The sequence below is a fragment of the Barbatula barbatula genome (assembly GCF_947034865.1).
Source record: "Barbatula barbatula genome assembly, chromosome: 10".
In the NCBI taxonomy this organism is placed as follows: Eukaryota; Metazoa; Chordata; class Actinopteri; order Cypriniformes; family Nemacheilidae; genus Barbatula; species Barbatula barbatula.
This window is the reverse complement of record NC_136773.1, coordinates 17300457-17327169: the sequence shown is the minus strand read 5'-3', so window position 1 is coordinate 17327169 and position 26713 is coordinate 17300457. Positions and strand designations below refer to the sequence as shown.

At 38.7% G+C, this 26713-nt stretch overlaps 1 protein-coding gene across 1 annotated transcript; it reads left to right on the top strand.

Annotated features, from left to right (window-relative positions):
- Positions 1-99: 99 nt before the first annotated feature.
- iqch (IQ motif containing H) lies at positions 100-26713 on the top strand (the record flags this gene model as incomplete). Its single annotated transcript, XM_079465991.1, has 21 exons — positions 100-150; positions 311-433; positions 530-637; positions 761-826; positions 908-1027; positions 5060-5177; positions 5344-5442; positions 5919-6106; positions 8055-8582; positions 9591-9657; positions 10394-10477; positions 10574-10752; positions 12195-12467; positions 13936-14130; positions 18749-18869; positions 18985-19271; positions 23173-23337; positions 24851-24976; positions 25071-25132; positions 25547-25655; positions 26573-26713. 21 exons carry the CDS (start codon positions 100-102, stop codon positions 26711-26713), a joined length of 3210 nt encoding a protein of 1069 aa, XP_079322117.1.

The following is a 26713-nucleotide window of genomic DNA, read 5'->3' as shown; positions in this document are numbered from 1 at the left end:
ACGGCCAGACTGTTGTTAGGACAAATAGTAGCCACCTGAAAGAAACAGCGACAGGTCCATTAAAAATGTTTTTGTGACCTGAAAACTAATTTAGCTGAAATGGCGGATGTCCTCAAAAATAAGGATGATGTTGGACATGTTTTAGTACAGGTAGGCCGAATGTGTAGTTACTAAAGATAAACGTGAATAAACAATATTCCTCAATCAGTTGTTGAAATGTTGACTATACGAAGCTTAATTGTTAACTATGTCTGGCACATTAACCTACACATTCTATAATGATACGTTTGATGAAGAGTTTTTGTGTTAGGTGCAGGATGATTTGAGGCAGCTGAAAAAAAATCTCGTTCGACTGACTGTGCAAGAAAATGGAGAGATTCTGGACATTCAAGCTCTGGATGCTGCCATTAGCAGGACAGAACATGGCATACGGGTATATAAACTCTTTTTCTTAATAACCTTTCTAAATATACAAGATTTTATGGAATGCTGAGCATCACAGATTCATTATAAATTCTTTGCTTTATAGAGACATGCAGAAGAGCATCTGAAAACCATTAATAGTCAGGTTCTGACTCTACCATGTATCCAAGAGCCTGAAAAGAAGACTGCTACTGCCAAGCTTGTTACATGGTGTGTGTGTGTGTGTGTGTGTGTGTGTGTGTGTGTGTGTATTGTTGTGTTATAATATTTTAGCAATATTTATTATGGATATAAAGTCATATGTAACGTTACACTTTTTGAACACCTTTCTAGGCAGCCACCATATGACACAATACCACATCCTCATAAAATCCAGATTACTGGTGCTTCACCAGGGGAAAAGGTATTCGTTCACCTTATATAATACTTTTTGGGTGTTGTTATTTTTAGTAGATTCTGTAACCAGTTTCCATCTCTTCAACAGCACAAGTCAGCGTTTACCATGCGACTGCTGAATAACCCATATCACCCAAAGAACAAAGAGATTGTACAGCAACGTTACGGGATCGAGCTCCCTCATTTGCACAAAAGATCTGGTGCCACTGTGAGTTCCCAAATAAAGTGATTTTACCTGAGGGATAAGCGTATGATGATGTGATTGTCGATAGGTTGTTTCAGCTCTAACCTGCAAGTTAGAATTTTCTATCGTAGATGTTTATCGTTCTTTTATGTTTCCTACAGAAAGAATAGATTAACCTAGTTGCCAAATAAATGCTGGTCCTGGTTATATATTTGTGGTTGCTTTTGAAATCGGCTTTTATGCTAAATGTTTATTTATAGTGTTGATTATATGTTGCCCCGGACTGAGTGTTAGCCTAACGCCAGCATCTGTCACATGAACCCCATAAGAAGGAATGATGAGAAAGGCGTGTAATAATAGATGACTCCAGTCACTTTTCTTCCAAATGGGAGATGCGGATTTGAAGGTCAACTGGTTTGACAGTGACAGCTGAATCTGTTTGTTGGTAAACAAATTAATCTTTCCAAAGGTCACCATTTGTTTTGGTGCTCTGTTCCCCCTTCTGCTTTCTGCTGCCGTTCCTCCTCTATCTCCTGCATCCTCTGTCTGTCACTTGCGTGGAAGCTGTCACATTGTTGAGAGGAAGGTATGAGACTTGGCTGGTGAAAGCGGACAAACGCAGATTGCTGCACATCAGCATTCTTCAAAGGACAGCCACCGCCTGATTGCGGTTGTATGGGCTGCTGCTTTACAGCTGTCTCAGGACAGGTATTGGTACCTGTTCCCGCATGCCAATAAGACAGCCGTGGCTTATCCAACTGGCACTCGCTGGCGCTCTGCCTGCTGCATCGCTACGTCTATGCTGCCGGCTAGTTCTTCTGTGTGCCTTCAAAGGAACTTGTAGTCTCTGGAGTTTTTTTGTAGATGTCCCCCTGTACCACTTAAACAGCTGTGAGCCTCCAAACCACTTTGAACACCTGGCTGGTGCTGGTGGTCTGTCAGCGAGCACAGTAGTGTGACAACAGGCAGGCCAGAGAACGTCAGCGGGACGAGAGGGGGAACAGCAGGATGAGGAGAGGACAGAAGGGCTCTGTCTGGCACGTGTCCACAGCTTGGCAAACCAACAGTGCTTTCATTTATATATTTTCAGTAAAATGGCTGAATTACCTCTGTGATGATGCTATGCGCATTGCTATGATTAATGCATAGCCTACTAATCCCATAATATCTGTGTTTTTCTATACCAGTGTTTTTCAGCATTCAGCCCTCAAACTGTCTATTTGAGGCCTGTGTAAAGTTTTCATTATAAAACAAAAAATAGAAGAGTAAAAATGTATAAACATTAAATATGTGAATTGTAAGGTGTCCATATTACGAGGTACAGTAGTGGCCAAAAGTGATGTCCGGAGGGCATATTTGAATATTTGCTTTTAATGCTTCATCAGGTTCAATGAAACTATCAAAGTATGAGTTGTGTGATATTTACAGTATTTGAAAAAAACGGAAAGCTCATTGACTTATGTTTTTTTAACACTCAATATGGATCTGTGCAACCCGCATACACACTGTTTATTATATATTTAATTATGTATTCAAATAAAAGGCAAAAATAGCCATTTGGTTGGACATCACCTTTGGTGGACTATCTTCCTGTTTGTATAAAAGTGCTCTGTTTGCTGAGAATCATGCACAAAAAGAGGAATATTAATGTCCGTAAATGCAGCATTCCCTTAAGATAGCTTTCTCAAAATAGCGTCTACTTCCCTTCATTTAATTAATAGTTCACTCAAAATGGATGTCCTCTCATCATGTCCTCACCCTCTTGTGATTTCTTTATGACTTTCTTTTATCTGCAGAACACAAAAGAATATCATTTGAAAAAAGTTGGTAACTGAACAGCACTGGCCCCCATTTATGGACACAAAACCAATTCAAGTGGATTGGGTCCAGTTAAAGGGTTCATCTGGCGCATACAGGTTTTTCTGTGTCTTTGGTGTGTTGCCCATGCATGTTTTAGACGCGTACATTAGCAAAAACATTAAGTGTCGGAACAAAAGATGCATTCTATCTAAGAGAGAAAGCTCACCCAGACCTGCCTGAAACGCCTCGTGTAACCACACCCCCACAAATCTATGTCAGTTCGTGGTATGATTTGACTTAGACTGCCCAAGTGTATATGTTCGTAACGTGGGCTTAGCGGTCAGTACAATTGCTTGGAACCTGATGTTCCAAATATGGTAAGAGACGTTACATTTTTCCGTCACACGGAATCCAATCATAGCACGTTTCAGAGAGGTGGGGCAAAAAGGAGATACAGCGAAACATACAGCGTTTTTGCACCTTAAATCGTGTTTACACATTGCATTACATCTAAGACAAATTATATTATTCGTTTTAGCTGTGTCATATGACCCCTTTAACCAAATTTTGTGTTCTGCGAAAGAAAGAAACTTGCATGTTTTTAAATGTCAATAGGGGTAGTAAATGATGACAGAATTAAAATTTTTGTATACATTTGATATAAAATATAAAAACTAAATTGAGGCACTTACTCAATAGAGTAGTCCTGTTCTACTACTACAATTTCATGACTTGATTTTAATAGGCTGTAAATGTTCAGTACATAACACCTTTTCATAAACCCTTTTGTCTTCTGAAGTGACATTGTCTTTCCTCGGGTAATGTCTATACTCATAAAAGCACAATAAGTGAGGTTTTATCTGATTCAGATGTTAACATTTCACTGGTTGTATTGTTAAAATTAATGGTGAATTATACGAGTTGCTAAATGACTATTACGAAATCCTAATTATTGCATTATTTTTGTTGAGAGATTAATGTGGACAAGCCTTTCATCTGATTTATGCATTGTTATATGATAATGAGAAGGTACGACCATTTTAGGCGTTGCTCTGATGGAATTTAATTCTGGGGGATTTCAAACAGCTGTTCACATGAGAAAAGGTACAAGGAAAATAAACGGAGCCATGCTCAAAGTATCCAGAACGCATTGCCAGCATGTGATTGATTGCTTCAGGGAAGGGGGATTATTGGCCAGTTTACAATGTCATTAACTGCCTGTATTTTAGCTCCAGCTTTATTTTAATGAATGCGGAAAATCTGTTGGTTGTAATCACACAATATCACCGCGCTCTCTCTCACAAACCTGCGCTCGCTTGCTATTCGCCACAGTCAGTCGAACTGAGAGTAAGAGAAACCATTTTTCTTGACATCTACAAGCTGCCACCAGTCTGATTAATGGATGGTCGTCTCCTAGCCTTTTTCAACAAAGTTTTGTTTGCAAGGAAAACTCTGGTCAGTGACCCGAAGCTAATAGCATTCTCCATGAGTGAGTTATTGAACGAAATATGTTCCCTCTTTTATTCTAGTATTGGGTGAATGGAGGCTTTAGAGCCGGCAGGCAGGTCTTTTTGCGCCGGTGAGACAGGGCAGTAGGTTAATACCCTTTGTTCTGTCACTTTCAATACAAAGCTGACCTTAGACCACAAGGCTATCATTCAGTTATTTCTCCATGTTTGGAAAGTGTTTTATTGCCTTTTAAAGACATGCCCATTACTTAGTTTGTACCAGCTCAAACTGGCTATATTACAGCTCAGGTTTGTCATGGAGGTTTGTTTTTGTGTGTGATTTTCAGATAATGAGTTTAGCGCTTGACGTTGATAGTGTTAGGTTTAAGGGGTAGGCAAGATATTTGGACTGTGTTTCTGCGACAGTTTTTCCAGGCCCAACGAAAAATGTTGATACATGATCAAATCTTTTTTAAAATAAGTCATGACATCCCTACGGCTATATGTGGTCCTTTACAAAAATATAAGAGAATATACTGGAAAACATAAAATAATAATACATTTCTATACATTGGAACCAAGTGCTTATATTTTTTAGTATATGTAAAGTGCCAATTTACTACGTATTATTGAATTTATTATATAAACAATGTATTATTAAATATTTTCATATATAAATGATTAAAAAAAAATTTTTATGATTAATTGACAGTAAATATATTGCAAAATATATTTTCTTTGCATAAGGGATGCAAAAGTACATAAATACGTAAATAAGTCATTGAAACATACTGTTTTGCCTTTCAAGATAGGAACACAAAGAGTGATCACTGGATCCACCATTGGAAATTTAGCCGCAGTACATGGAGGCCCGTCCAAACATCTCTACCCCAAACCCCCAGAGGAGGATGCAGGTATGAAGCCATGTGAACCTCTCATAAAGTTATGCATTGCACAGTTATTTATTCATAGTTTGTTTGTGGATTCTTTTATGTGTTCAGATGTGATAACTTGCAGCTATAAAATATTTTGGATGTACAGATTTTCTCCAGAGAGTTTAACATTACCTGCTTGTTTTTTCTGGTGATGCAGGGCTGCCCTCAGCAGCTGACCTCTCATCAGTTCAAACCCCAGTACAGCGCAAAGCTGTCCATTCGCTCAAGAGAGAGGACAGTGGCCAAACTAAGATGGGTCAGTCTATTTTCGCAATGTCATTTTAAACCTACGGCCTACATTTCAAAGTTACAAAGTTATACATTTATATGTTTCCAAATGCTTTTACTTCAGAGAATTTTAGTCCAACAAAACAAGCTATTTTAAGTTTGAAGGGATAGTTGAAAATTCCTTCATCATTTACTCACCGCCTTGTAATTTTCAACCTGTATGACTTTCTTCCTTCTGCACAACACAGAAGAAGATATTTTAAGGAATGTTGGAAACCAAAGAAGGGCGGTACCCAGTTGTTTTGTGACCATACAATAGGAGCGCATTGGCAGCGCCGTTATTCAGTCACCAACATTCTTCAAAATATCTTTTGTATTCTACAAAGAATGTCATACATGTTGAAATGAAATGAGGGTGAGTCAATTATTACAGAATTTAAACTTTTGGGTGAACTATCCCTTAAGACAACATTTGAATATAATTTACTTTAAATGTGATAGTAGATGAGCCAGAAAAGGCATGTAAATGGCAGATGGATGTGAACAGAGAGGACGGAATGGCCCTTGGAAGGTTAGGAGAGGGTCCAACATCCAGCACCATGCAGACTCCACCACCATCAGCTGCCTCCATAATCTCTGAAAACAGAGTCCTGGCTCACGGGTTAGCCCGACTCATCCCGCTCAACCCACAGGTATTATCTTTAATATTGAGGTAAATAAATAATAACCTCTGTCTCTATCAGTCTCTCCTCACTTCCCTCTCTGCTGATGTCTCCTCTGCGAAAAATCCATTGTACTTAACAGCTGATGATTTTGTATCTTTCTTCGTAAAGAAATTACCACCATCAGCATTAAGTTCTCTGCGCCACCGCTTCTTGAAGTCGCCCAAACCGACACATGCTCCCCTATTTCTCTCTCTTATCTAAAGATGGCGTTTCCAGCGGTTGTTCCTGCTCTGACCCACATTATCAGCTCGTCTCTCACCACTGGTACATTTCCCACAGTCTTTAAAGAGGCCCGTTACTGAAGAAACCCTGCACTTTTAGATAACTAAATACCAGATCTCTCCTCCCCTTCATTGCCAAAACTCTTGAGCGTGTTGTATTTAACCAGCTCTCCTCCTTTCTCCTGCAGAACAACCTCCTGGACAGCAACCAATCTGGTTTCAAGAAAAGTCATTCCACCGAGACTGCACTGCTCTCTGTCATTGAAGCCCTGAAACTGGCAAGAGCAGCCTCTAAATCATCCTCCAGGATCTATTTGCTGTCTTTGACACCGTTAACCACTACATCCTCCTGTCAACCCACAAAGATATGGGTGTCTCTGGAATGGTGCTATAATGGTTCAAGTCTTACCTCTCAGGTAGATAATGCAGTGTAGCCTGGAGAGGTGAGGTCTCTGAGTCCCAACATCTCAATAAAGGGGTGCCTCATGGCTCAGTGCTTGGACCGTTGCTCTTTTCCATAGACATGACATCCCTAGGTTCTGTCTTTCAGAAACATGGCTTTTCCTATCACTGTTATGCGGATGATACACAACTCCTCCTGTCATTTCAGCCTGATGATTTCTGCATGCCTGAATGACATTTCGTTCTGGATGAAGGACCATCATCTGCAGCTGAACCTTGCAAAAACAGAACTGCTTGTAATCCCGTACGACCCAAAGATTAATCTCAACCTCTCCATTCAACTAGGCTCATCAACCATCACACCTTCCAGAACAGCCAGAAACCTTGTTTGAGTGGTTGTCGATGATCAGCTAAACCTCATGGATCAAGGAGCCAGCACCACCCAGTCCGGTAGATTAATCAAAATTAGGAAAATTTTACCTTTCCTGTCCGAACATGCTACACAAGTCTACAGATGACACAGAATGCAGCGGCAAGTGTGTCTTTAATGAACCGAAGGACCACACGTCAATCCTCTCTTTATTAAGTTACATTGGCTCCGTATAGTCGTTTGCATCAAATTCAAAGATCTGCTCTTGGGCTACAAGACCACCACTGGTTCGCTACCCCATTATCTTCACTAGCTAATACAGACTTATGTACCCGTCAGATCCCTATGCTCTGCAAACGACGTCTTGTAGTGGCATCCCAAAAAGGGAAAAAGTCACTTTCACTTACCTTCGTTGGTTCTGTTCCTCATGTGTGGAATTATCTGCCCGCTGCTACAAGATCAGCAGATTCTGTAGCCATCTTTAAGAATTGGCTGAAAACACTTGTCTTCCGTCTGCACTTGACCGATTACTTCTGACTTCTATTTCTTTTCTACTCTTATCTATCCAAAAAAATCTTCGCTTTGTACACTGTGGTAGGCCATATGAGACCAGTTTTACTGCACTTATGCTTTTTGTGGTCCTTAAGTTGTTCCAATTGCTTCTATTGTTTACCTCATTTGTAAGTCGCTTTGGATAAAAGCATCTGCTAAATGACTAAATGTAATTGTTAATGTAATATTATTTATGACATTTAATGATTGCAACTTTTCAACCTCTACTGGCCAGGGACCTTTTACGATGATTACTTTTTAACAATCAAAACCTTAATTTACAGCTGTTTCCAGTTAGCTTTTTGTGGTGTACCAGTTTTTCCTCGAATTCCTCAGTGTTTTTATTTAATACACATTTCTCTCTTTATAGAATAATCCAATGCCTGTCAGCAAATACCCTTTCACCATAGTTGAGGGTCAAATAAATCCCAGTGCTCCAGACTACTGTAGGTTTAAAACGCAGTACTGTTTGTGCTGGGGTGGAATTGTGGAGTCTTTGGATCAACTGCAGCGGATGCTGTTAAACTTTGCTGTGCCACTGGCGTGGGTGTGCGGAGAGCGTCTGGCATCTTGCGTAAAGTGCGGTGATCTTGCCCGCAATGCCGGTGTAGAGAAGCTCCTGTCAGTGCTGGAGAACAAGGATGAGATATGGAACCTGATGTGTCAGCCCGGCCAGCGTTACAAAGGCAAAGGGGGGCATCAGGCAGCGGCTGTGCGCATCCAAACCTGCTGGAGGCGTTACTCTGCCCGGGCTGCCTACTTGCTCCTACTCCTTCCCAAATTGGCGGCACAAACTATTGCCATATCCCTGCTGAAGCGTGCCAAACTCAAGCGTTTGAGGGAGAGCCTAGAGGCCTCGCGTCTCCGCCACCTGGAGAATTATCACATCAGGGCTAAGGTGAACCATATACATATGTTAATGAGTGTGTATATTGGGGGTGAATTACATGGGGTTAAAGGAAATTTTATGTTTGATAATTTATACTGGATAATTTTAGTTTAACGTTTTTATATAAGGCACGCAATTTTAAGCACATAAATTAGTTTTATGGAGTTAGTAAGGTTCACATACTGCCTATAACCCATTTACCTTGAATCTTTTTGTTATTTTGACTAGTTTGGTCAAATATTCGTATCCTGCGAATAAATGCAAATAAAAACAATATTTTAATTTGGAAAATTTATGTTTAAAATATATTCTATTTATTTCAATATTACACTATATCGAATAGTATAAGGAATTACTGCTTTACATATATTGAAAAATGTAAGCACTTGGTTCCAATATATAGAAATACATTATTCATTAAACTGCATTATATTTTCCCATATATTTCTATATAATTTTGTTTTTATATGGGTAGGTATTCATATTACTGAAGATATATTTCAGTTAAAAATTAGATTTCAGCTTTGCTTTGAGATACTTACACAAAATCTCAACTTTTTGCACAGACCCACATTTATTTTACATTTGTCAGAACAGATGTTTCATCTGTACTGTCATTCCTGTAACATCTTTATGGATCTATAATGTCTCTTAATTAGTGCCCACATGTTCATTCATTCTCGCTGTCACTCACTGTGAGAAAAGACACAAGCTTGTGTATGTTTCCACCCTTTAAACATTCACATTCTTTTAATTAAGCCTTAATCTTCCCCTGGCAGAAAGCTTCATGTAGTCTGCTAATTGAATTAATAGAGGGAAGATGTTTCTAAGTATGCACTTAGCTAATTTAATTAATGTGATTTATGCTTGGTTTGTCTCCATGAGACCCAGAGAGAAAGACAAGCATAATATCCTCTCTTTGCTGCCATCGGTGTGCCGACGACATGATAAATCCATGTGTTGCTGGATTCTGTCTGTCACTGATCACTTTTATTCTGTAATCTCCTTACTTCACAGTATTTGGCAGCCAACTGGAAACACATCACCTGCTCCAAAAGGACCATCATTCACATCCCATCATTGGGTAATTTCTTTACATCTGTCTAAGTCACATAAAAGAATCAATCTGAGGTGAATAAGCAGGGTAATATTCTAGGTTTATGTCACTCAGACCTGCACCAGTTATTGGAGATGATGGAGAGTTTGACTGTAATCACCGGCAGATGGAGTGTGATTTTTGCACAGGGGGTGGCTGAGGATAGGCCTGTGTGAGCTCAGATAATTAAGAAGTTGAACCCTATTGTTTTTATTGCATTGCTCTGTTAGTTTGGATACATTTAATCATTTGATTATAGAGATAAGTCTTTAGAAAAGCATCCTTTTTGAGAATTTGGTGTGACCTGACCTGTTATTGATTTTTATAGACAACAAATAGAATACACTTCTTACATTTACGCTTTTGGCAGCCACTTTTCACGATATTTACTCACCCTCATGTCATTCCAAACTTGTATGCTTTTCTTTACTCTGCAGAACACAAAAAAATATATATTATGAAGAATAACATTGGGGCTTTATTGACTACCATTGTGTGGACACAAAACCGCATGTTTTTTATATATATATATTTTGTGTTCCACAGATTACACACATTTTGAATGACATGAGGGTGAATAAATTATGACAAAATTTTGATTTTTAGAATCAACTATCCCTTTTTCTCTTCTGCTCATCAAATGTTTTGTCTGAGAAAAAAGATGCATTTTTCACTTAGTCTTATAATATTACTGTTTAAAAGTTCATTTGAAATGGTTTGACAGGATATTCCCAGGCCCAGCGTCTCCATCTGAAGGGATTTGATATACTGCAGAATACCCAGATGGGCAGACTGTGTGACATCAGAGGTATAGCGGGAGTGACACAATGTGTTATTGTGTAATGAAAGCTGATTGGTAACAGATGCATGAAAGCAAACACAGTATTGTTGGTGTCATGCACAGATGAGAAGGTTGAGGTGATCTATGTGTCCCCTGTGGCCCTGGGTGAGGATGTTCTCCGGTACTACACTCATCTGATGGGCCTGCAGGCAGCCATTGAGCTGGGTGATGCATCTGCCCCTCAGGCCAACTGTGCCAAACGCTTTACCATCTTCATGCCGGAAGCGCTGGACTATTTCTCGGTATGGTGTACACACACAATTATTCTTCAGACATGGTTGGGACTTCTATTGCCTATTTAACCCTCACACTGGCCTTTTTGTAATTTCATTGAGACGTTATTTATTATCTTTATTTAAGGGAAAATTAACCTTCAAAATGAAAATTCTGTCATTATTTACATGCCCTCTTGTACTTTCAAACCTGTATGACTTTCTTTCTTCTGCACAAAAGAAGATATTCTGACGAATGTTTGTGAATCAAAACCGTTGGTCCCCATTGAGTTGCATTGGTTTTGTGTAGGGGCCGGTTTTTAGTTATCAACATTTTTCAAAATATCTTCTTTTGGGTTTTTGCAGAAGGAAGAAAATCACAAAGGTTTTGAATGACAACAGGGCGAAATTAACATTTTGAAGGTGAACTATTTTTAAGCTTTTTTCTTTGTGAACACTGTTGGTCCCCACGTCATTCAAATCTGTCTAGCACGCTGAGTGTTTTAAAGCATTTTATCTCCCTTCTGAAATTTTATAGTTAATATTAATACATTTCTTTCACAAGAGAGTTTACACAAAGGTTGGTTTTGGAAAATGTGGTGGTCTATTTTTGTCCTGTAGAGGGCGTCAAAGGCAGCTCCTATTTATTTTCATTCTGCAGTTTATTTTCACCCCCTTAAATGAATTAGCATGAACGCAATGATCTCTCCCTAATGTCCACCAAAGACCCTGATTATACAAGTTTTCTTTCCAGCTTATATATATAAGGCAGTATGATGAAGATTATGTGCACAATTAAATAAGCACCATTGTCTATTCAATAAATAAATAATGGCAAATAGGAATTCTGAAAGTCAAAATCTGCAGCACAATAAATTTGATTCACTGCATGTACTACATGCGCCGTAGGTCTGACTCTCGTGTTATTTATTGCCGCTTAACAGCACGCTTGCCTTCGATTTCTCTCCGTGTGCACGTAAACTGCCAGTAGACGTGTCAGTTGGATAAATCTCTGTTAGCCATTGCTGCCAGCGTGGCGTGCCAATGACAGACGGGACAATTCCGTTTGGATCAAACATACAGATGTGAAGTAATTAGTGCTATCCCCACAGAGCCCATCGCTAAGCACACAGTAAAGACGAGAGGAGACGGAGGTGTAGCCCTCAGTTCTCTTTTATCAATTTAACGTGTTGGTGTACAGGAGAGGTCACAACCCCTCCGGCTGTACGTAATGGGCCCGATGTGCGTCCAAACGCTCATAAATTACAACTATGGACAAAGGGAGGGGTAGGACCTTAGAGCTAGAGTGGAAAGGACAGTTATTTATGTATACACAGACCTTTGAGATTTCACCTTCTGGGAGGAAAATGTACATAGCAAGCATTTATATGTCTATGTTTATGCTTACACTACTGTTAAAGAGATTATACAGCAGCTGTTTGATATGACCACTATCCCACAATGTGTTTCAGACCAAAAACATGTGTTTGGCTTCTGTCCTGAAGTACAGTCCACGAGCACTAAAGCGCATCAAGAATTTGATCCAGGGGAAGCAGGCCTACATGATCGGTGGTGTCACTCATATTGATGAGCTGGCTGTGGCGGATGAGCTCGGAGTCCCTCTTTTGGGCACAGAGCCTGCAGTGGTCCAACTATATGGGAGTAAATCTGGAGGAAGACGCATCTTCAGTAGTGCAAGGGTTAACATGCCACCAGGAAAGTGGGACATATACACCCTAGAACAGGTCAGTTTTTGCTGTACCATTCCAGTTTATGCTTTTAGCATATGCTTTAATTCCAGGTTCAGTAACGGTGCATTAAAGTGCTCAAAATAACACTCTAATTAATCCATGAATGTTATACCTTTCACCTGAAGGTGAAAATTCTGTCATCATTTACTCAACCTTATGTATTTTAAAACCTTAATGACTTTCTTTCTATTGCAGAACACAAAAGAAAATAATTTTTAGAATGTTGGTTACCGAACAATATTGGCCACCATTGACTTCCATTGTAAGAACACAAAACCACTATTACTATAGTATTTATATGTATACTATAATGTTTAGGTTTTAGTAACACAGTGGTAAAGGGCTTCTCAAACTATCTGAAAGGAAGAACGCAGTGTGTGTATAGATAATTGTACCTCTATCCCTTTAATAGTGCAGACAGGTGTTCCCCAAGGATCAATCTAAGGACCAATTTTATTTTCTATCTATATAAACGAACTTGGTAAAGGAATGGATTCAGCAAAGTTGCACTTTTATGCAGATGATACTATTATTTATACTATGGCTTCAACTTTTAAAGTGGCAATGGATTCCTTACAGAATGCTTTCAATTCAGTACAAACTTGTGATGCATGATTTTTACACGGTCTAGATCTCCTTTACATGGATTTCAGCATTAAAAATTTAAATGGTATACAGCTAGAGAGGGTTGCATCTTATACATATCTTGGTATTTGGCTTGACGATAAGCTTACTTGTAATTCTCATATTAATAGCCTTTTAAAAAACTTTTAAAATTCTCCTTTGTTGTTCGGAAGTGTTTAGTAGAAAGCACTTTTCTGTCAGCCCTGGACTATGGTGATATAATCTATATGCATGCACCATTGAATATTTTGAACAAGCTGGGATGTAGTTTATCATGCTGCTTTACGGTATGTTACTGGTGTAAGTGTGCGTACACATCACTGTAAATTATATGAAATGACAGAATGGACTTCATTGTGCTTAAGAAGGAAAAATCATATGTTGATTTTTATTTTAAAACCGTTGTTTGGTAAATTACCACATTACATATCCAACTTGTTGACATATTGTACAAAAATATATAATACTTGGTCAACAGACAACTTTTTACTTATGGTGCCAATGCCTCACACAGAATTACAGTATGTAGATCTGCTTTTTCCAATTATGCCCCATATGTGTGGAATGAGTGTCAAAGGGTCTTGACCAGGACTCTCTGCTGGAAGAGATATTATATCTCAATGGGACCTTCCTGGTTAAATAAAATAAAATAACAAAACCACTGAGAGATTTCTCAAAATATCTTCTTTTGTGTTCCACAGAAGAAAGAGTCAGGTACATCTTGTTCAGGTTTTAAATGACATGACGGTTAATAAATAGCATTAGAATTGTTATTTTGGGACGTTCTGTGTAACCCTTTAATATTAGTATTTACTTATGTGTCCTGCCTCACTCTCAGCTTTATGAAGGTCTGGCCCAATTGATGACTGAACACATGGAAGTGCAGCGATGGCTCTTGAAGATAGACAGTGAAATGGGTGGACGAGGTACAGCTTATTGTGACGTCTGCCACCTAAAATGCCACCCTTGGGCACAAAAACAATACAAACAGCATGGACCAGAAAAGTGGAGAATGTTGATGCCTGAAGTCAGGGTAAGATTGTTGTACTTTTTTGTTTTATTAGTTGATATAAATATAACATTCAGTTATCATGTTGAATAATTTTTTTTGAATAAATTTATGAAAAAGATTACATAATTTTTATCCTTATTGAACTGTTACATTAAATTAAATGGGATCACCTTTTTTAGGGCATCAGATGTTTTCCTTTCATCTTTTCAGTTCATAAATTATAATAGCAATGTTAAAAACTACCAAACATTTAGCAAAAACAGAGAGCTTATTAGAACAGAAAAACAATGCCTATGCATTAAATGCAGTTGAGAAAATGTTGATATCATTTGAGCGCAGTTAAACTGTTCAAATGCACAGTCTGTATAAGTACGTGTCTATTGTGCAACACTATTGTGCAAAACGCTTGTTTTTAAATGTGAAATGAAATGTGCCATTTCATTTCTTTTGCCATGCAGCTACACTTCATTCACAAGCCCTATTCATAATATAATGCTTTATAATTATTTATTAATTTCCGCTTTGCCTGGTTTTATTATATATGCTTTGTACAAAACGCACCCTTGTCTCAATGACAAGCCTGCCATTACCGACCAAGGCCAAACTTTGATGCCTTGTTCATCATTCATCTAGAGAGTGCTTATGTATCAGAGTTATGGAAAATTTATAATGAGTCATTTGAATTTTAGCATATTTATGTATTCAAATTCAAGTGTAATTTCTTCCACACCCAGCATTTGTTGTGCGTGTTAAAATCAAATTGGTTTAATCTGCCTAAAAAACTTGTTTTGCCATTAGACCGTCAGCTTTGTGTAAGCTAATTTGAGGGTTATCATCATACACTGTATATCTTTTTATTCCAGCCTCTTATTGTGTCTTTTCATATTTGGGGCGAGAGAACGGGCCACGTGTCCTACCCCCAAGCTATTAGCTCAGTCCTTAATTCACACTGAGGCTGAGTGAGGAATCTGGGGCTGTAATTGTGGTGGCATTGGCACCGTTAATTACAGAGGTAAGCGGTTGAGGCCCAGCCAAGCCCCATTATGGTAACGGCGGCGAAGGAGCTTTAAATGGGGGGGCTCTTCACCAGCTGGGGTCCCAGTGAGAGAAGAGCGAGCTGGGGCCTGATGAGCTGGCCTGCACCCTTAGGGCTTCTGGGCCATATGGAAGCCAGAAACGGCCTTTATTCATCCTCTTCAACCTTTTTAATCAATGGCAAGCTCTGCTAACAGAATGGAGACCACAGAGGTTATTTCAGCGTGTCATTCATTTTCTACAGATCTGTATTCACTCTTTAGTGGCAATTTTGCAGTTGCGAAGGGGCCCTCACGCCAGAAGCCTGAATTTCGCTAAATGCTCACAGTGATGTTTATGGTCGCATATTTGAATACCATTCATTTGATTTATGTACTTTTGTTGTTTGTTATGCTCATATGTTTTATCTTTATTACTCAAACCTTTATTTCAGCAGCAAATGCGGAGATATTGTAGAGTTGATTTATCAGGCTGATGTTTTTAATTGCAGGGGTAATAAAGGGTAAATATTGCCTTTTGTTCTTTAAGTAGTATGTGTTATGCATACATTTTAAAATGCGCATTCGATGGTCACACTCAGCGTAAAGACACAGGGAATTATTATCATGATTTTATAATTATCAGTGCTGGGTGACTTCAATTAAGTTGTGTGTAGTTATAAGTCATATGGTTTTAAATGCTGGTTTGTCTCTCCAGGGAGCTGTCTTTCAGGATAATGCATCCTTTTTATTTCTCCTGTCAGACCCAGCAACAGAGCACTATGTTGAGAACACCCCCCCCCCTTCTATTTACCCTTTTTGCTGCGTGCATATTGTTTAATTATTGATTGTGTAAGGAGTCTCTTCTAATGCAAGGGGAAGAATATCAAAACCCATGTGGCCCCATAGAGGGACAGCCAGCCGTAGACAGCCAAGATAAGTGTGAAAACAGACCTAGAGGCAGTGTAAAGAAAGAGTGTGTGATGCATGGATTGAAGTGTGTATGGGGGGCCCATAGCCTGAAGGGTGTTTCAGCCTTGGGCGAGCCTCACAGCTATTCACAGAAGATGGGGTGGACTCGCACACTTTACAAATTACGAACATGCACATTCTGCCTGGAAATGGGTCATTAGACACGAGGCAGCATTAGACTAATAGCATCAACAGATAGACAGATTGTCTCCTACTTATTTTATTCAATGCATGTGGGATTACATGTTGTACCGCGTTATTTTATTAGATTTTCAATGTAACGTGTTTTCTATATTCCACTTTGGTTAATGTTGCATTATGGAAATCCGAGCTTTATGCTTCATCCCTTTCAGAATGTAGATTAGTATTACCTACGATAAAGCAACTTGAGTTATTTTCACAGGGCTGATGATATGCATTTTGGGAAGGTTATATCATACAGTTGCGGACTAAAATTAAGAGACCATTTAAAATTTTTCCTTCTAGATGTTTTGTGGCCATTCCAGTCCAGTGTCTGTTTAATTTTTACAAACTCAAACCTGAGGAATGACAAAGTAATTCAATATAAAGACTGACAGCATGACAAGACACATGAAAACTGTGAAAAAAATCCAGGTTATCAACATAATAAATATATTCATATTTTCATAAATACATTGCTTATAAGTGAATATGAATTTTGTTTTCTTTGCAGTATTTGAGATCAATAATACAGAGCATCTTTTCTGTTATTTTGACATGTTTCTCCAGTTTTCATTTTCTGTGTAAATGCATGCAAATGGGAAAATATTTATTTAAAATTTGGGAGAGATATTATAAGTAGTTCACAGAATGAAACAAATGTAATAATTTTACCTAACACAGACAAAATAGTAAATTCATAAAAACTGAAAATGGCCTTTGACATGGTCTCTTAATTTTGTCCACGGCTCTATAAATGTATGGTTTCCCGAATCTTTGAAATTATCCAGGCTAGGAGTGACTTTTGATTACATACTATAATATGTAAAATACAAAGTTTTTCAGTCCTACTCAAAGGTACAAATTCTAATAAATTGATAGAAGGCATGTTAAGGGTTAAATATTTAAAGACTTAATGACCAAGTCTCGTATCTGGAGAAATGTTGGAAATGCACGGAACTGAAACGTGCCCCGATACATTGCGCTTCCAATCACAGAGATCAAACAGCAATCACAGCGCACGGGAGATGTCTGTTTTATTTTTCTATTGTCAAATAGCTCATCTTTATGTGGAAGCCAAGCAAGTCTTGAATCCTCTCCTCACAGTACAGTACGCAGTTTAAGTCCAAATAAAGAATGACAAAAATTATTCCCTCTCGCTTTTCTTTCCTCCCTGCTGTTCGTGTGAACTGCATTGGCAAATTCTCTGAGCGCCTGCTCTTTCGGGGGGAACGCGGGCCGTTTCCTTACACTTTTTGCCGCGCCATTGTGTGCTTTATGGCTTGTGTCGGGGTGAAATCACAGCGCAGCGATTGACCCTGGTTCTTATAGTACTTGAATATGATGATGGCTGTTTCATGACTGGAATATAAACAGCATCTTCTCTCTCCCAATGTCACACGGCTTCTGCACTGATGTCAGTCTTGACATTTATTTAGGATTATAAATTTAATGGAAAAGATTTTATAAAGATATGAAGAGTTAATTTTTGCAAAAACAGTTAACTAATCTAAAATCAGTAATGATTCTGCATAATTGATATCAATCAATCTGCAGTTGGGTTGTTTTTGATTAGCTAACAAATAATAGCAAAAATACATCTAACTTACTAACACAATAAAACCATGGTTTGTGAAAATCGTTACAAATTTTTTTTTCATATATTATTGATTCATTCTAGCCAGCGCATAGTACATAAATAGCCTTTTTCAAAGCTTTAAGCAAGAACTTTGGACCTACACATTTTTTTATTGATAAGAATCCTTTAGGAAATAGTTTTCAACTAGACCAGGTTTTCTCCCTTCTTTGTTGTGCTTTTGTTAGAAATGCTTTTAATGTGCCATTTTTGTTTAAAGTACAGTGATTTTAGTATGTACTTGTGGACTTGTAGCCCTCTACACACTCTTCATTTGTAAGTGGTCATAGAGTTGAAATTCCTTTTTTACATTAACCCACAGGTTTTAAAAGACACTCACAGAAAGTCAAACATTGCAATTAACAACATAATTAAGTGTCAAAGCCATTATTGTGTTTTCTAGTTACAGCAACAAGGGCCGTATCGATCATAAACAACCCCCGATTGATCTCTTGATCGATTGGCATGCATAGGTATTTATCTCCCAGTATGTGTCAGGTCTTATAGGGACAGGTGCACTTACTATTGCCTTCAGTTAAAGCTATTAGTGTACTGTGGTAACGGGCTGTCAATCACTTCCCTCCCGACACACACTCACACACACACACGACTGCTGTCTCTGCTTTTGTGTGGGTTGTCAAACGAAGACACACTTCACTAGTAACTGCTTTATCAGGAGTATTGACACTATGTTTTATACATCAGGCTCAGACACGGAGGTCAGAAATTGCTTTATGGCATGTGGGTCGATACTTTAGTTATATGTGTCTTTTTCAGTGTAATTCTGTTTATTGGGTCTAGCAAAGATTCACTACGTTTTTCTTCTCATTTGATTCAGGAGCCGGTGATGATGAAGTTCTTGCAGGAGGTTCCTCATCTTCTGGCCTCCCATGCATGCCCTGTCAACACGTCCTGCTTTCCCACCTGGGCCTGTTTCTTGGAACACTTCCTCAAGGAAGGTAGTTAGATCAAATTTTAAACAAATAATCATATGTAATTGTAATCAGTTCATCCTATTTTTTTAGATCGTGCTTCATGTGTACAACCCTTTTCTGTATCCATCATCTTCTCCAGGAGGAGTAATAGAAGCCTATCCTCCCTCGGACAGTGTGACATGTCTGACTGTGGATATGTTGGTGGAGCCAGGAGGAGATGTATGCTTGCTGTCTTGTGGAGATCAACTGCGCGGCCCCAGCATGTTGGAAGTGGTAGGCTGCACCATGCCCCAGACCTCCATCTGTTCTGATGTCCTGCACTCCATCTGCATTCGTGTGGCCCAGGCCTGCCAGCAGCGGTCCATCATGGGCCACATTTCTCTGGATCTAGTCACCTTCCTGGAGCCCACCAACCTTGAGCAGCAGGTTAGAGAGCCAGCTGAGTCTTTAAAGGTCCAATGTGTAATGTTTTGGAAGATCTATTGACATTGATGTGGAGTAATGTTATGGAGGATCTATTGACAGTGATATGCTGACATGTTTGTCCTCTGTCAGTTGCTGTAGTGCTGGGAGGGTTGGAGTGAGCCGTTGGTTGCTATTCGCAACCTCACCACTAGGTATCGCTAAAATCTCCACATTGCTCCGTTACGACACTATACAGCATCATCTAATGTAGTGTGGATAGATTATACTTTTTGGTACACTCTTATAAAAAAGGTGCTTTAAATGGTTCTTCGATGCCATAGAACCTTTAACATCTGAAGAAACGTTCTTTGTGGCTTAAAAAGGTTCTTTAGATTATAAAAAAGAGATGGTTCTTTAAAGAACCTTTGGCTGAATGGTTCTTTGTTGAACCAAAAATGGTTATTCTATGGCATCGCCATGAAGAACCTTTTAAGCACCTTAATTTTGAAGTCTTTAATGCTTTCTTTATTTTTCTCAGTTATAAAATAATTTTAAATGATTGTTTTACATTTTTGTTTTCTATATCATTTTAAACTAATCATTGGTTAATGAGCATGAAAATGTGATGATAATATATAAGCTAAATCAAATAAACCTCATTAACATTACATTCACATTCATGCGTTTGCTAAGTACTTTTGTACAAAGCAACTGAGCAAGTATACGTTTGATCAATGTTTGTATTTCCCTAGTATTCGAACCCATGACCCTTTTGTGTTGTTAGCACCATATACCACCGTTTCAGCTACCTAAAGAATAAAAAATCCCAGCTCTGTGTATCATCATACAAACCCTGTCAGTTGGAAACTGACCCTTAAATGTCAATGGTGTGTTTTACAGCTATGAGTCTGTCGTTAAAGGTTGTTGACATGTGGTGCTCTTCTGTCAGGTATTTTAACACAGCGCTCACCCCGCAAATATGAGCGCTCAATCTACTGGTCCTAGCGCTTATTGAGAAGTTAAAGGATCGCTCCTATAAGATCCCCTTAGGAGCCGTATAGATGAGGGAATGACCAGGGGAGAGAGCGGCTAATGTGCCAAAAGGCTATCTAATAAACTGTCAGGTCTTATTGTGTCAATAAACTAATTCCCATTTTAAGGCTTTGGCCCCTGACCTTACAACACCCCTGCTATGTACTGGTGTCAGATAGAAGGTCAGGCTGGTGTGTCTTGTCCACAGACATCGGTTGGTCAATGTTGTGTGCCATGCTGGGAGATTGTGACATTATGGTGCTTTCTCAGTCCATGTAATTGTTGTAAGGTCAATAAAATGCTTACATTTGGGCTTTGTCCTATTTTGAAATTTATTTGTCTACAAATACTTTAGTTGGAAGGTACATTGAGTATTGAATCAGCGATTGAACACTTTGAAAATGAATTTGTCTACTAGCATGCCATACATTTCAGTGTTTGGTTTTCCTTGCATCTCTTCCAGAATATACCTGACAGCTCTCAGTTGGAGAGTGGATACATTGAAATAAATAGTCTAATGTGGAAAAAATAGCATGGATCTGACCTTCATTGACCTTACTGTTTTAGATATTGATTTAGTCATTTTTCAAAGCATGTCTTTCTAAATTTAGATTGAGTCATGACAGTGTCCCCCGTGGAAATGTTGCACATACCACAAATGATAAGTGAGCCCAGAAATGATTATAAAACTATTCAACATGATGCATAATTAATTAAGGTGCTTTGATGTTTATCATTGATCCCTGCTGGGAGATGAAAATCTCTTCTTCTTGTGTTTTAGTGGTCCAATACCCTTAACCACTAGAGGGTGACAGAACACACTTGCACTACATTATACTCATCTTATGCAAAAAGGGCCTCTCAATGCATTTGTTCAGATGGATGGAGATGGATCCTTACGGATGGATGGAGATGGCCAGCACCTGTTAGTATTTGGAAAATGAAACAAAGTGCAATATACCTGCCTTTGTGAGGCAGTGCGCAACTTCTTTACACATGTAGCTCTGAATTATGCGTATGGAGGTAGTACATAAATCATACAACACAGTTCAAATTATCTGTCTGTTTATCACTCTGAAATGGAAATTGTGTTTCCACATAGTACAACATGCTATAGAAGAGATATATTTTCAAATTAATGTCACATACTGCTATTTTAATCATCGGCTTGGCTGGCATGCTGTGATTTTAAAATAGATGATTGACTTCGGTAGGCAGAAAACAGCAGCGTTTTGAGATAAATTAAGGAGAAATCTTCTCGTGTACAGAACATTTCACACTTGATTCTCAGATAATCTACAGATAGAATAGCTTTTACTCTTGCAAATGAAAGGAATTCGTATATGCTTCTGATTGAATAGCAGCAGGAATCTGTATATTGAGAATTCACTGGATAAATTTGATTCGGCGTGTCTCGTCGAGAATAAACTGCACATTCAATTAAAAGCGACAAAAGGAAGTCAGAGAGATAAATCCAAACATGACTGTCCCATCAGAGGCAGACGGCTCAACCCGACCGGTGCTAACCTGTCTCTATTAAACATCAATTTACATTCAAACCTGTTGCTAAAAGCAGGCTGTATTTTTTGTACGTGAGGGGGAGATGTGGGTCGCATGTGTTTGCCCTTGCAGGCTTGTCTCACATTGTGTGTGGAGGGAGGCTCAGCTGCAAGATTGCAGTTTTTAATGAAAGTGAATGGCTATCGAAGACAGGTACAATCTGGGCGTATATATCAAGCGCTTTTGTTAAGGTTGACAATGAAGCCGGCTTGGCTGATTCTTCGGACTGGCTAAATGGTCCCACCTATCCCACAAGCATAGGTATTAACTATGGACAGAAGGCACGGTGGGATAAATTCAGCTCTATAATGAGGTCGTCCTGTGAGGCAGGACACCTCTGAGTCCTGTTTCCAGAGGTCATCGCTTCACTCACAAGGGCTTATTTCTGACATGGGTTTATTTATTTTCTGTTGCTTAGGCTTTAAAGAGTGGTTATTTGGAGAGTCACATTTTGTATTAGTTATTCTATGCTGCTGGATGCTGGCAGACAATGAAATGGCGTATTAAAATTATATTAAGGGTGGAAGCCCAAAGAGAAAATAAAATCATGATCATGAGAAAATCAAATATGCTTTTGTTATGTCGAGATAAACAAAATGGGAAAAATTAAGGCTTTTGTACATAGGAGTGCATCATAAAATAGTTTCCTTTATGAATTGGAAAAGACAGAACCAGACAATTATAAAATATCGGGTTATAAAAACCCTTTTATACTTTATTTTGTATACTTCAGGTAATATGTGATTTAATTGTATCTCAGGGTAGTGCATGTTGGTTAGACTTTAATGCTGTGATCAGAAAGGGATTTCTGCAGCCGACCACCATTTGCATTTGCTGGCAGGAGTGTTTAGGTTGACAAATAGGGATGACAGGAGAGTCAGCCAACTGCCACTTAGTTATTAACAACTCCTTCACTGGTGATTTATTTGCCAGTTTTTGAAGAGAGGGCATAGCTATTAGATTATTATCAGGGAAAATTAGCCCTGTTTAAGCATAAGGCCACGACTGGGTCTGACCCCTTAATATCCTTATAATGATGCCATTAAGCATACAGATGTGAAGCGAATCTCCAGTTGGGCTTTAGACAAAGTGTGTTTCTCTCTCTCTCTCTCTCTCTCTCTCTCTCTCTCTCTCTCTCTCTCTCTCTCTCTCTCTCTCTCTGTCTCTTACACACAAAGTGTCACAGTGTCTGTGTCTTGTTTTGCATGGGATCTTTCCAACCAAAGACTGCTGGTGTCTTTTACAGACGGAAAATAGCTTAATGGTTATATTGAAATTTTTTCTAACTCTTTTTTTTTCTGTTTGTGCTGTGTTTACTGGTTTACTGTAGGTATGGGCTGTTGATCTAGACATGGGCTACAGTAACCAGTTGGCCATGACGCAGCTGATGCTCATGATGACAGGAGGAACAATGAACTGCTGCACCAGTAGACTGGAAGTCCCGGTCAGAGATATGAAGACATCTGTGAGCCGGGCTAGAGTAAAGAACAAAGCTGTGAGAATCTTTTTTAAACAAAAATATGCACACATTGTCTGGATTTGAAATGTATATTTAAAGTATTTTAATATGTTATTTTGAATAGTACAGTGACCCTTTAAAGGGACAGTTCAACCAAAATGAAGAATCGTCATCATTTTCTTATCCACATTTTGTTGTAGTGCTGCTTGGGTTTCTTTCATTTTCAAGTTGAACTGTTCTCTTCTTTGCAATGAGTGTGGGAGTGAATGTGAACCCATGTTGATGGAGGCCCATGTGGATGTCAAGTTTCAAAACTTTATAAATGCATTGTAGAAAAGCTGTCCAAATGTCTTGTGCTCTGAAAATGTAAGTTATAATCCAAAGTTGTATTCACCATTCACTTTTCTTTTATGACATATAACAACTTGGACATTCTTTAAATGATTCCTTTTGTGTTCCACAGCAGAAAAAAGTCATAAAGGTGATCAAACGCTGACAGAAGTAATTCCTTTTGAGCTCTTTAATGCTCTTGAATGTTTTGGTATGCCATTATCCAGAATGTGTTCCCTGAGACTGGACCAGAGAGCAATAAGGGCCCTTCACTGGATATTATCCCGATAAATCACAGCTTCCATAAAGATTGATCCTAGCTAAGCTTTGTTGTTTTATTTTTGTTAAATACAACTAAACGCTGTAATTACGCTTCCGAACTGATTGGTGTTTAGATGCTGAATTCATTATCATTTTGATAGATGAGCCTAAATAATCAACCCATAAATAATGCATACCATATTCATTATGCATGTGTATGCATGCCTGAGCACCTCATCAACCTGATGCCAGCCCCCAAACAAAAGAGGTCCTTTATTAGCGGCAAACTGGAGTTTACGCTTGTTAATCTGCGACTTGCATTATTTTATCAAACATTAATTTAGTTTGTATGTGGCTGTGTCACCCAGCTCCTGCCTGCCCGTTGTAATGGCTCTGGCTTTGGCCATCATTTAAAGCGAGAATATCACAAACACAATTAAATCCCTGCAGTGTTGGCTTTTTATTGTTGTTTGAGGATAGCGGGTTTGACAGCAGAAAACGCAGTTCCATAGAAGAGAATTACTCATCCCCTGCGGACAGCGAGAGGGCTTTACCCTCTGTTTCGTATTTGTCACTGAGAATATACCTCATGCCCGCTATGTGTCCTGTGAGTCTGCCACTCTTAACTAACCAGCTCCCGTGACATTCTCTCAGGCACATCCTTTATCTCCTCTGTCTACGAGCATTGTTGTGTTTTAGAGGATACCTCTCTGTTCTTTTCTGCGGTATAACCTAATAACACACGACTCGGTCTCCCCAGTGCCCCATATGACTGAGAAACGAATGCCCCGTTCTCAATGTGGGCTTTTGTAACTCTTCTATTTGTTTTAAGTGCGGCTGTTATCTCTACACCCCTGCGGTCAATTTATCATTTAGATGTGCTTGTAAATTTTTAGCAACAGAATCACGTGCAATTTTCTTTCTCAACTCTCTCATGCGCTGCCTTTGGTCTCCACAGCAAACCTCAGTAACCAGTCGCTTTGCGGTGATGGCCACACGACTCACGCACACCAATCTTTCTTTGGTGTATTATAGCACATTTTTTCTGATGTGCAAAGCGCAGGGCATAGGCTACGATGTCAAGGTAAAACCTCTGCTTTCCTTCCATAAATACAACTGCAGTTCTTTGAATTCAGAATAGGTGTATTTATATGCAGCTTTTGTTACTAATGTTTCAGGAAAGAAAAGGCACCCTGTTCGTCCTCCATGACAGCAAAGATAGAAGGAGTCTTGGCATGCTGTGAGTCCCCATAAAAAGCAGGCAAAAGCTTCTTAGAATCATCTTGAATGGGTTTTATTTTCTCTTCTTCTCTTCCCATTACCATTAGAGGTATATCTAGACCTTGAGCACACTCCCAAGAGCAGGTTAAACATTATATGGTGAATACCTCAACTGAAATGTGTCAGTACACGAAAATACAGCCAAGTAGAATTAAAGGCATTCATCACATAAATCCTATAGCTATCACATTGAAGCCTCGCATTCCTTCCTCATTTCTCCCTGAAGAATAGCACAGTCTTTAAGGCTGAAAGTTCTCATTAAGATCCTTACAGCCCCAGCAGCCAAACAAGGTGATTGTTTTTTTGTTTTTCTCTGATGATGGTTCTGGGGATCATTAGTAAACTCGTTTGTTTCTGTGCGTGTCGTTAACAGAACAATCTCGGAGCATCTCCCGGGAGCGCTGCTGACCTTTGCTCGGAACCTGTCAGTCATTCATCAGGAAATATCAGCCCCAAATATGCAGGGAACAAATAATTTCAAGGTATCCTGTTGAAGTGTCTCAGTTTATTTCTTAATTTAGTTTGGAATGAGATGTTGTATTGCTGTTGTACATCAGACAAGTTTCATATTTGTGTCTTTGCAAAGTAAAGCATTAGATGTTTTTTTATTTATTTTATTGATAGTTTTATCAATTTAAAGATGTTTTTTTGTTTGGGGTTACCTTAACACCAGAAACCAAGTCACCTTGTCATATATTGTGATAAGTTTTTAACACTACATTTTAAATAGTCATACGAAAATAGCAATAAATAAATAGCAGCAGGTTTCTAAATTGATATTTATATTGAAATTTACAGTTAAATACTTGCAGAAAAAATCATTAGATTATTATTATTTAAATAAAATGTAATTCCACAATTAACATTCACAGGCTTCTGTGTACAGTTAAGTGCTTTCCAAATCTGATCTAAATAGAGATTTAGATGAAGTATCTCCACACATTTAATGGACTTCTTGAATGGACTGAACATAGAACATCAGAACATATTTATATGTTCTTAGTTTATTGTTGGGATACTGTGACTGTCCTTGCTATACCAGAACGTCATTCCATACTTTAGGTATGTTAAGTTCAAATTTAATTAAAATAATTTTTTATGCTGCTTTTCGTCAAATTCGGTATGGGCATATTAATTCTCAGGATTCCACACTTTGTAGAAAATGTTTCATTTGTGTATCTTAATAGAACTATATACAATACAAAATGTGTATTGCTTTATCTCTGGCCACATATCTGAAGAGTAGCCATTATAATAAAACAATGTGTACATTGTCAGACTTTGTTTAGTGACATGTCCTTAATTATTCTATTTAACACACACTAACACACTACTAATTCTCATTCAGTGTGTAGTAGCTTGGCATAAACATTCTAAGGTTCTCCTGTTGTGTGTTTAGGACATAATCAAGGACATCGAGGAGGTCATAAACATGACCAAACAAAACCAAACCGAATCTCAAGAAGAGGAGGAGATAACTGCCGCTGGACCAGACCAGTTATCATCTCATAAACTTCACAATGCAGCCTTAAATGAATGA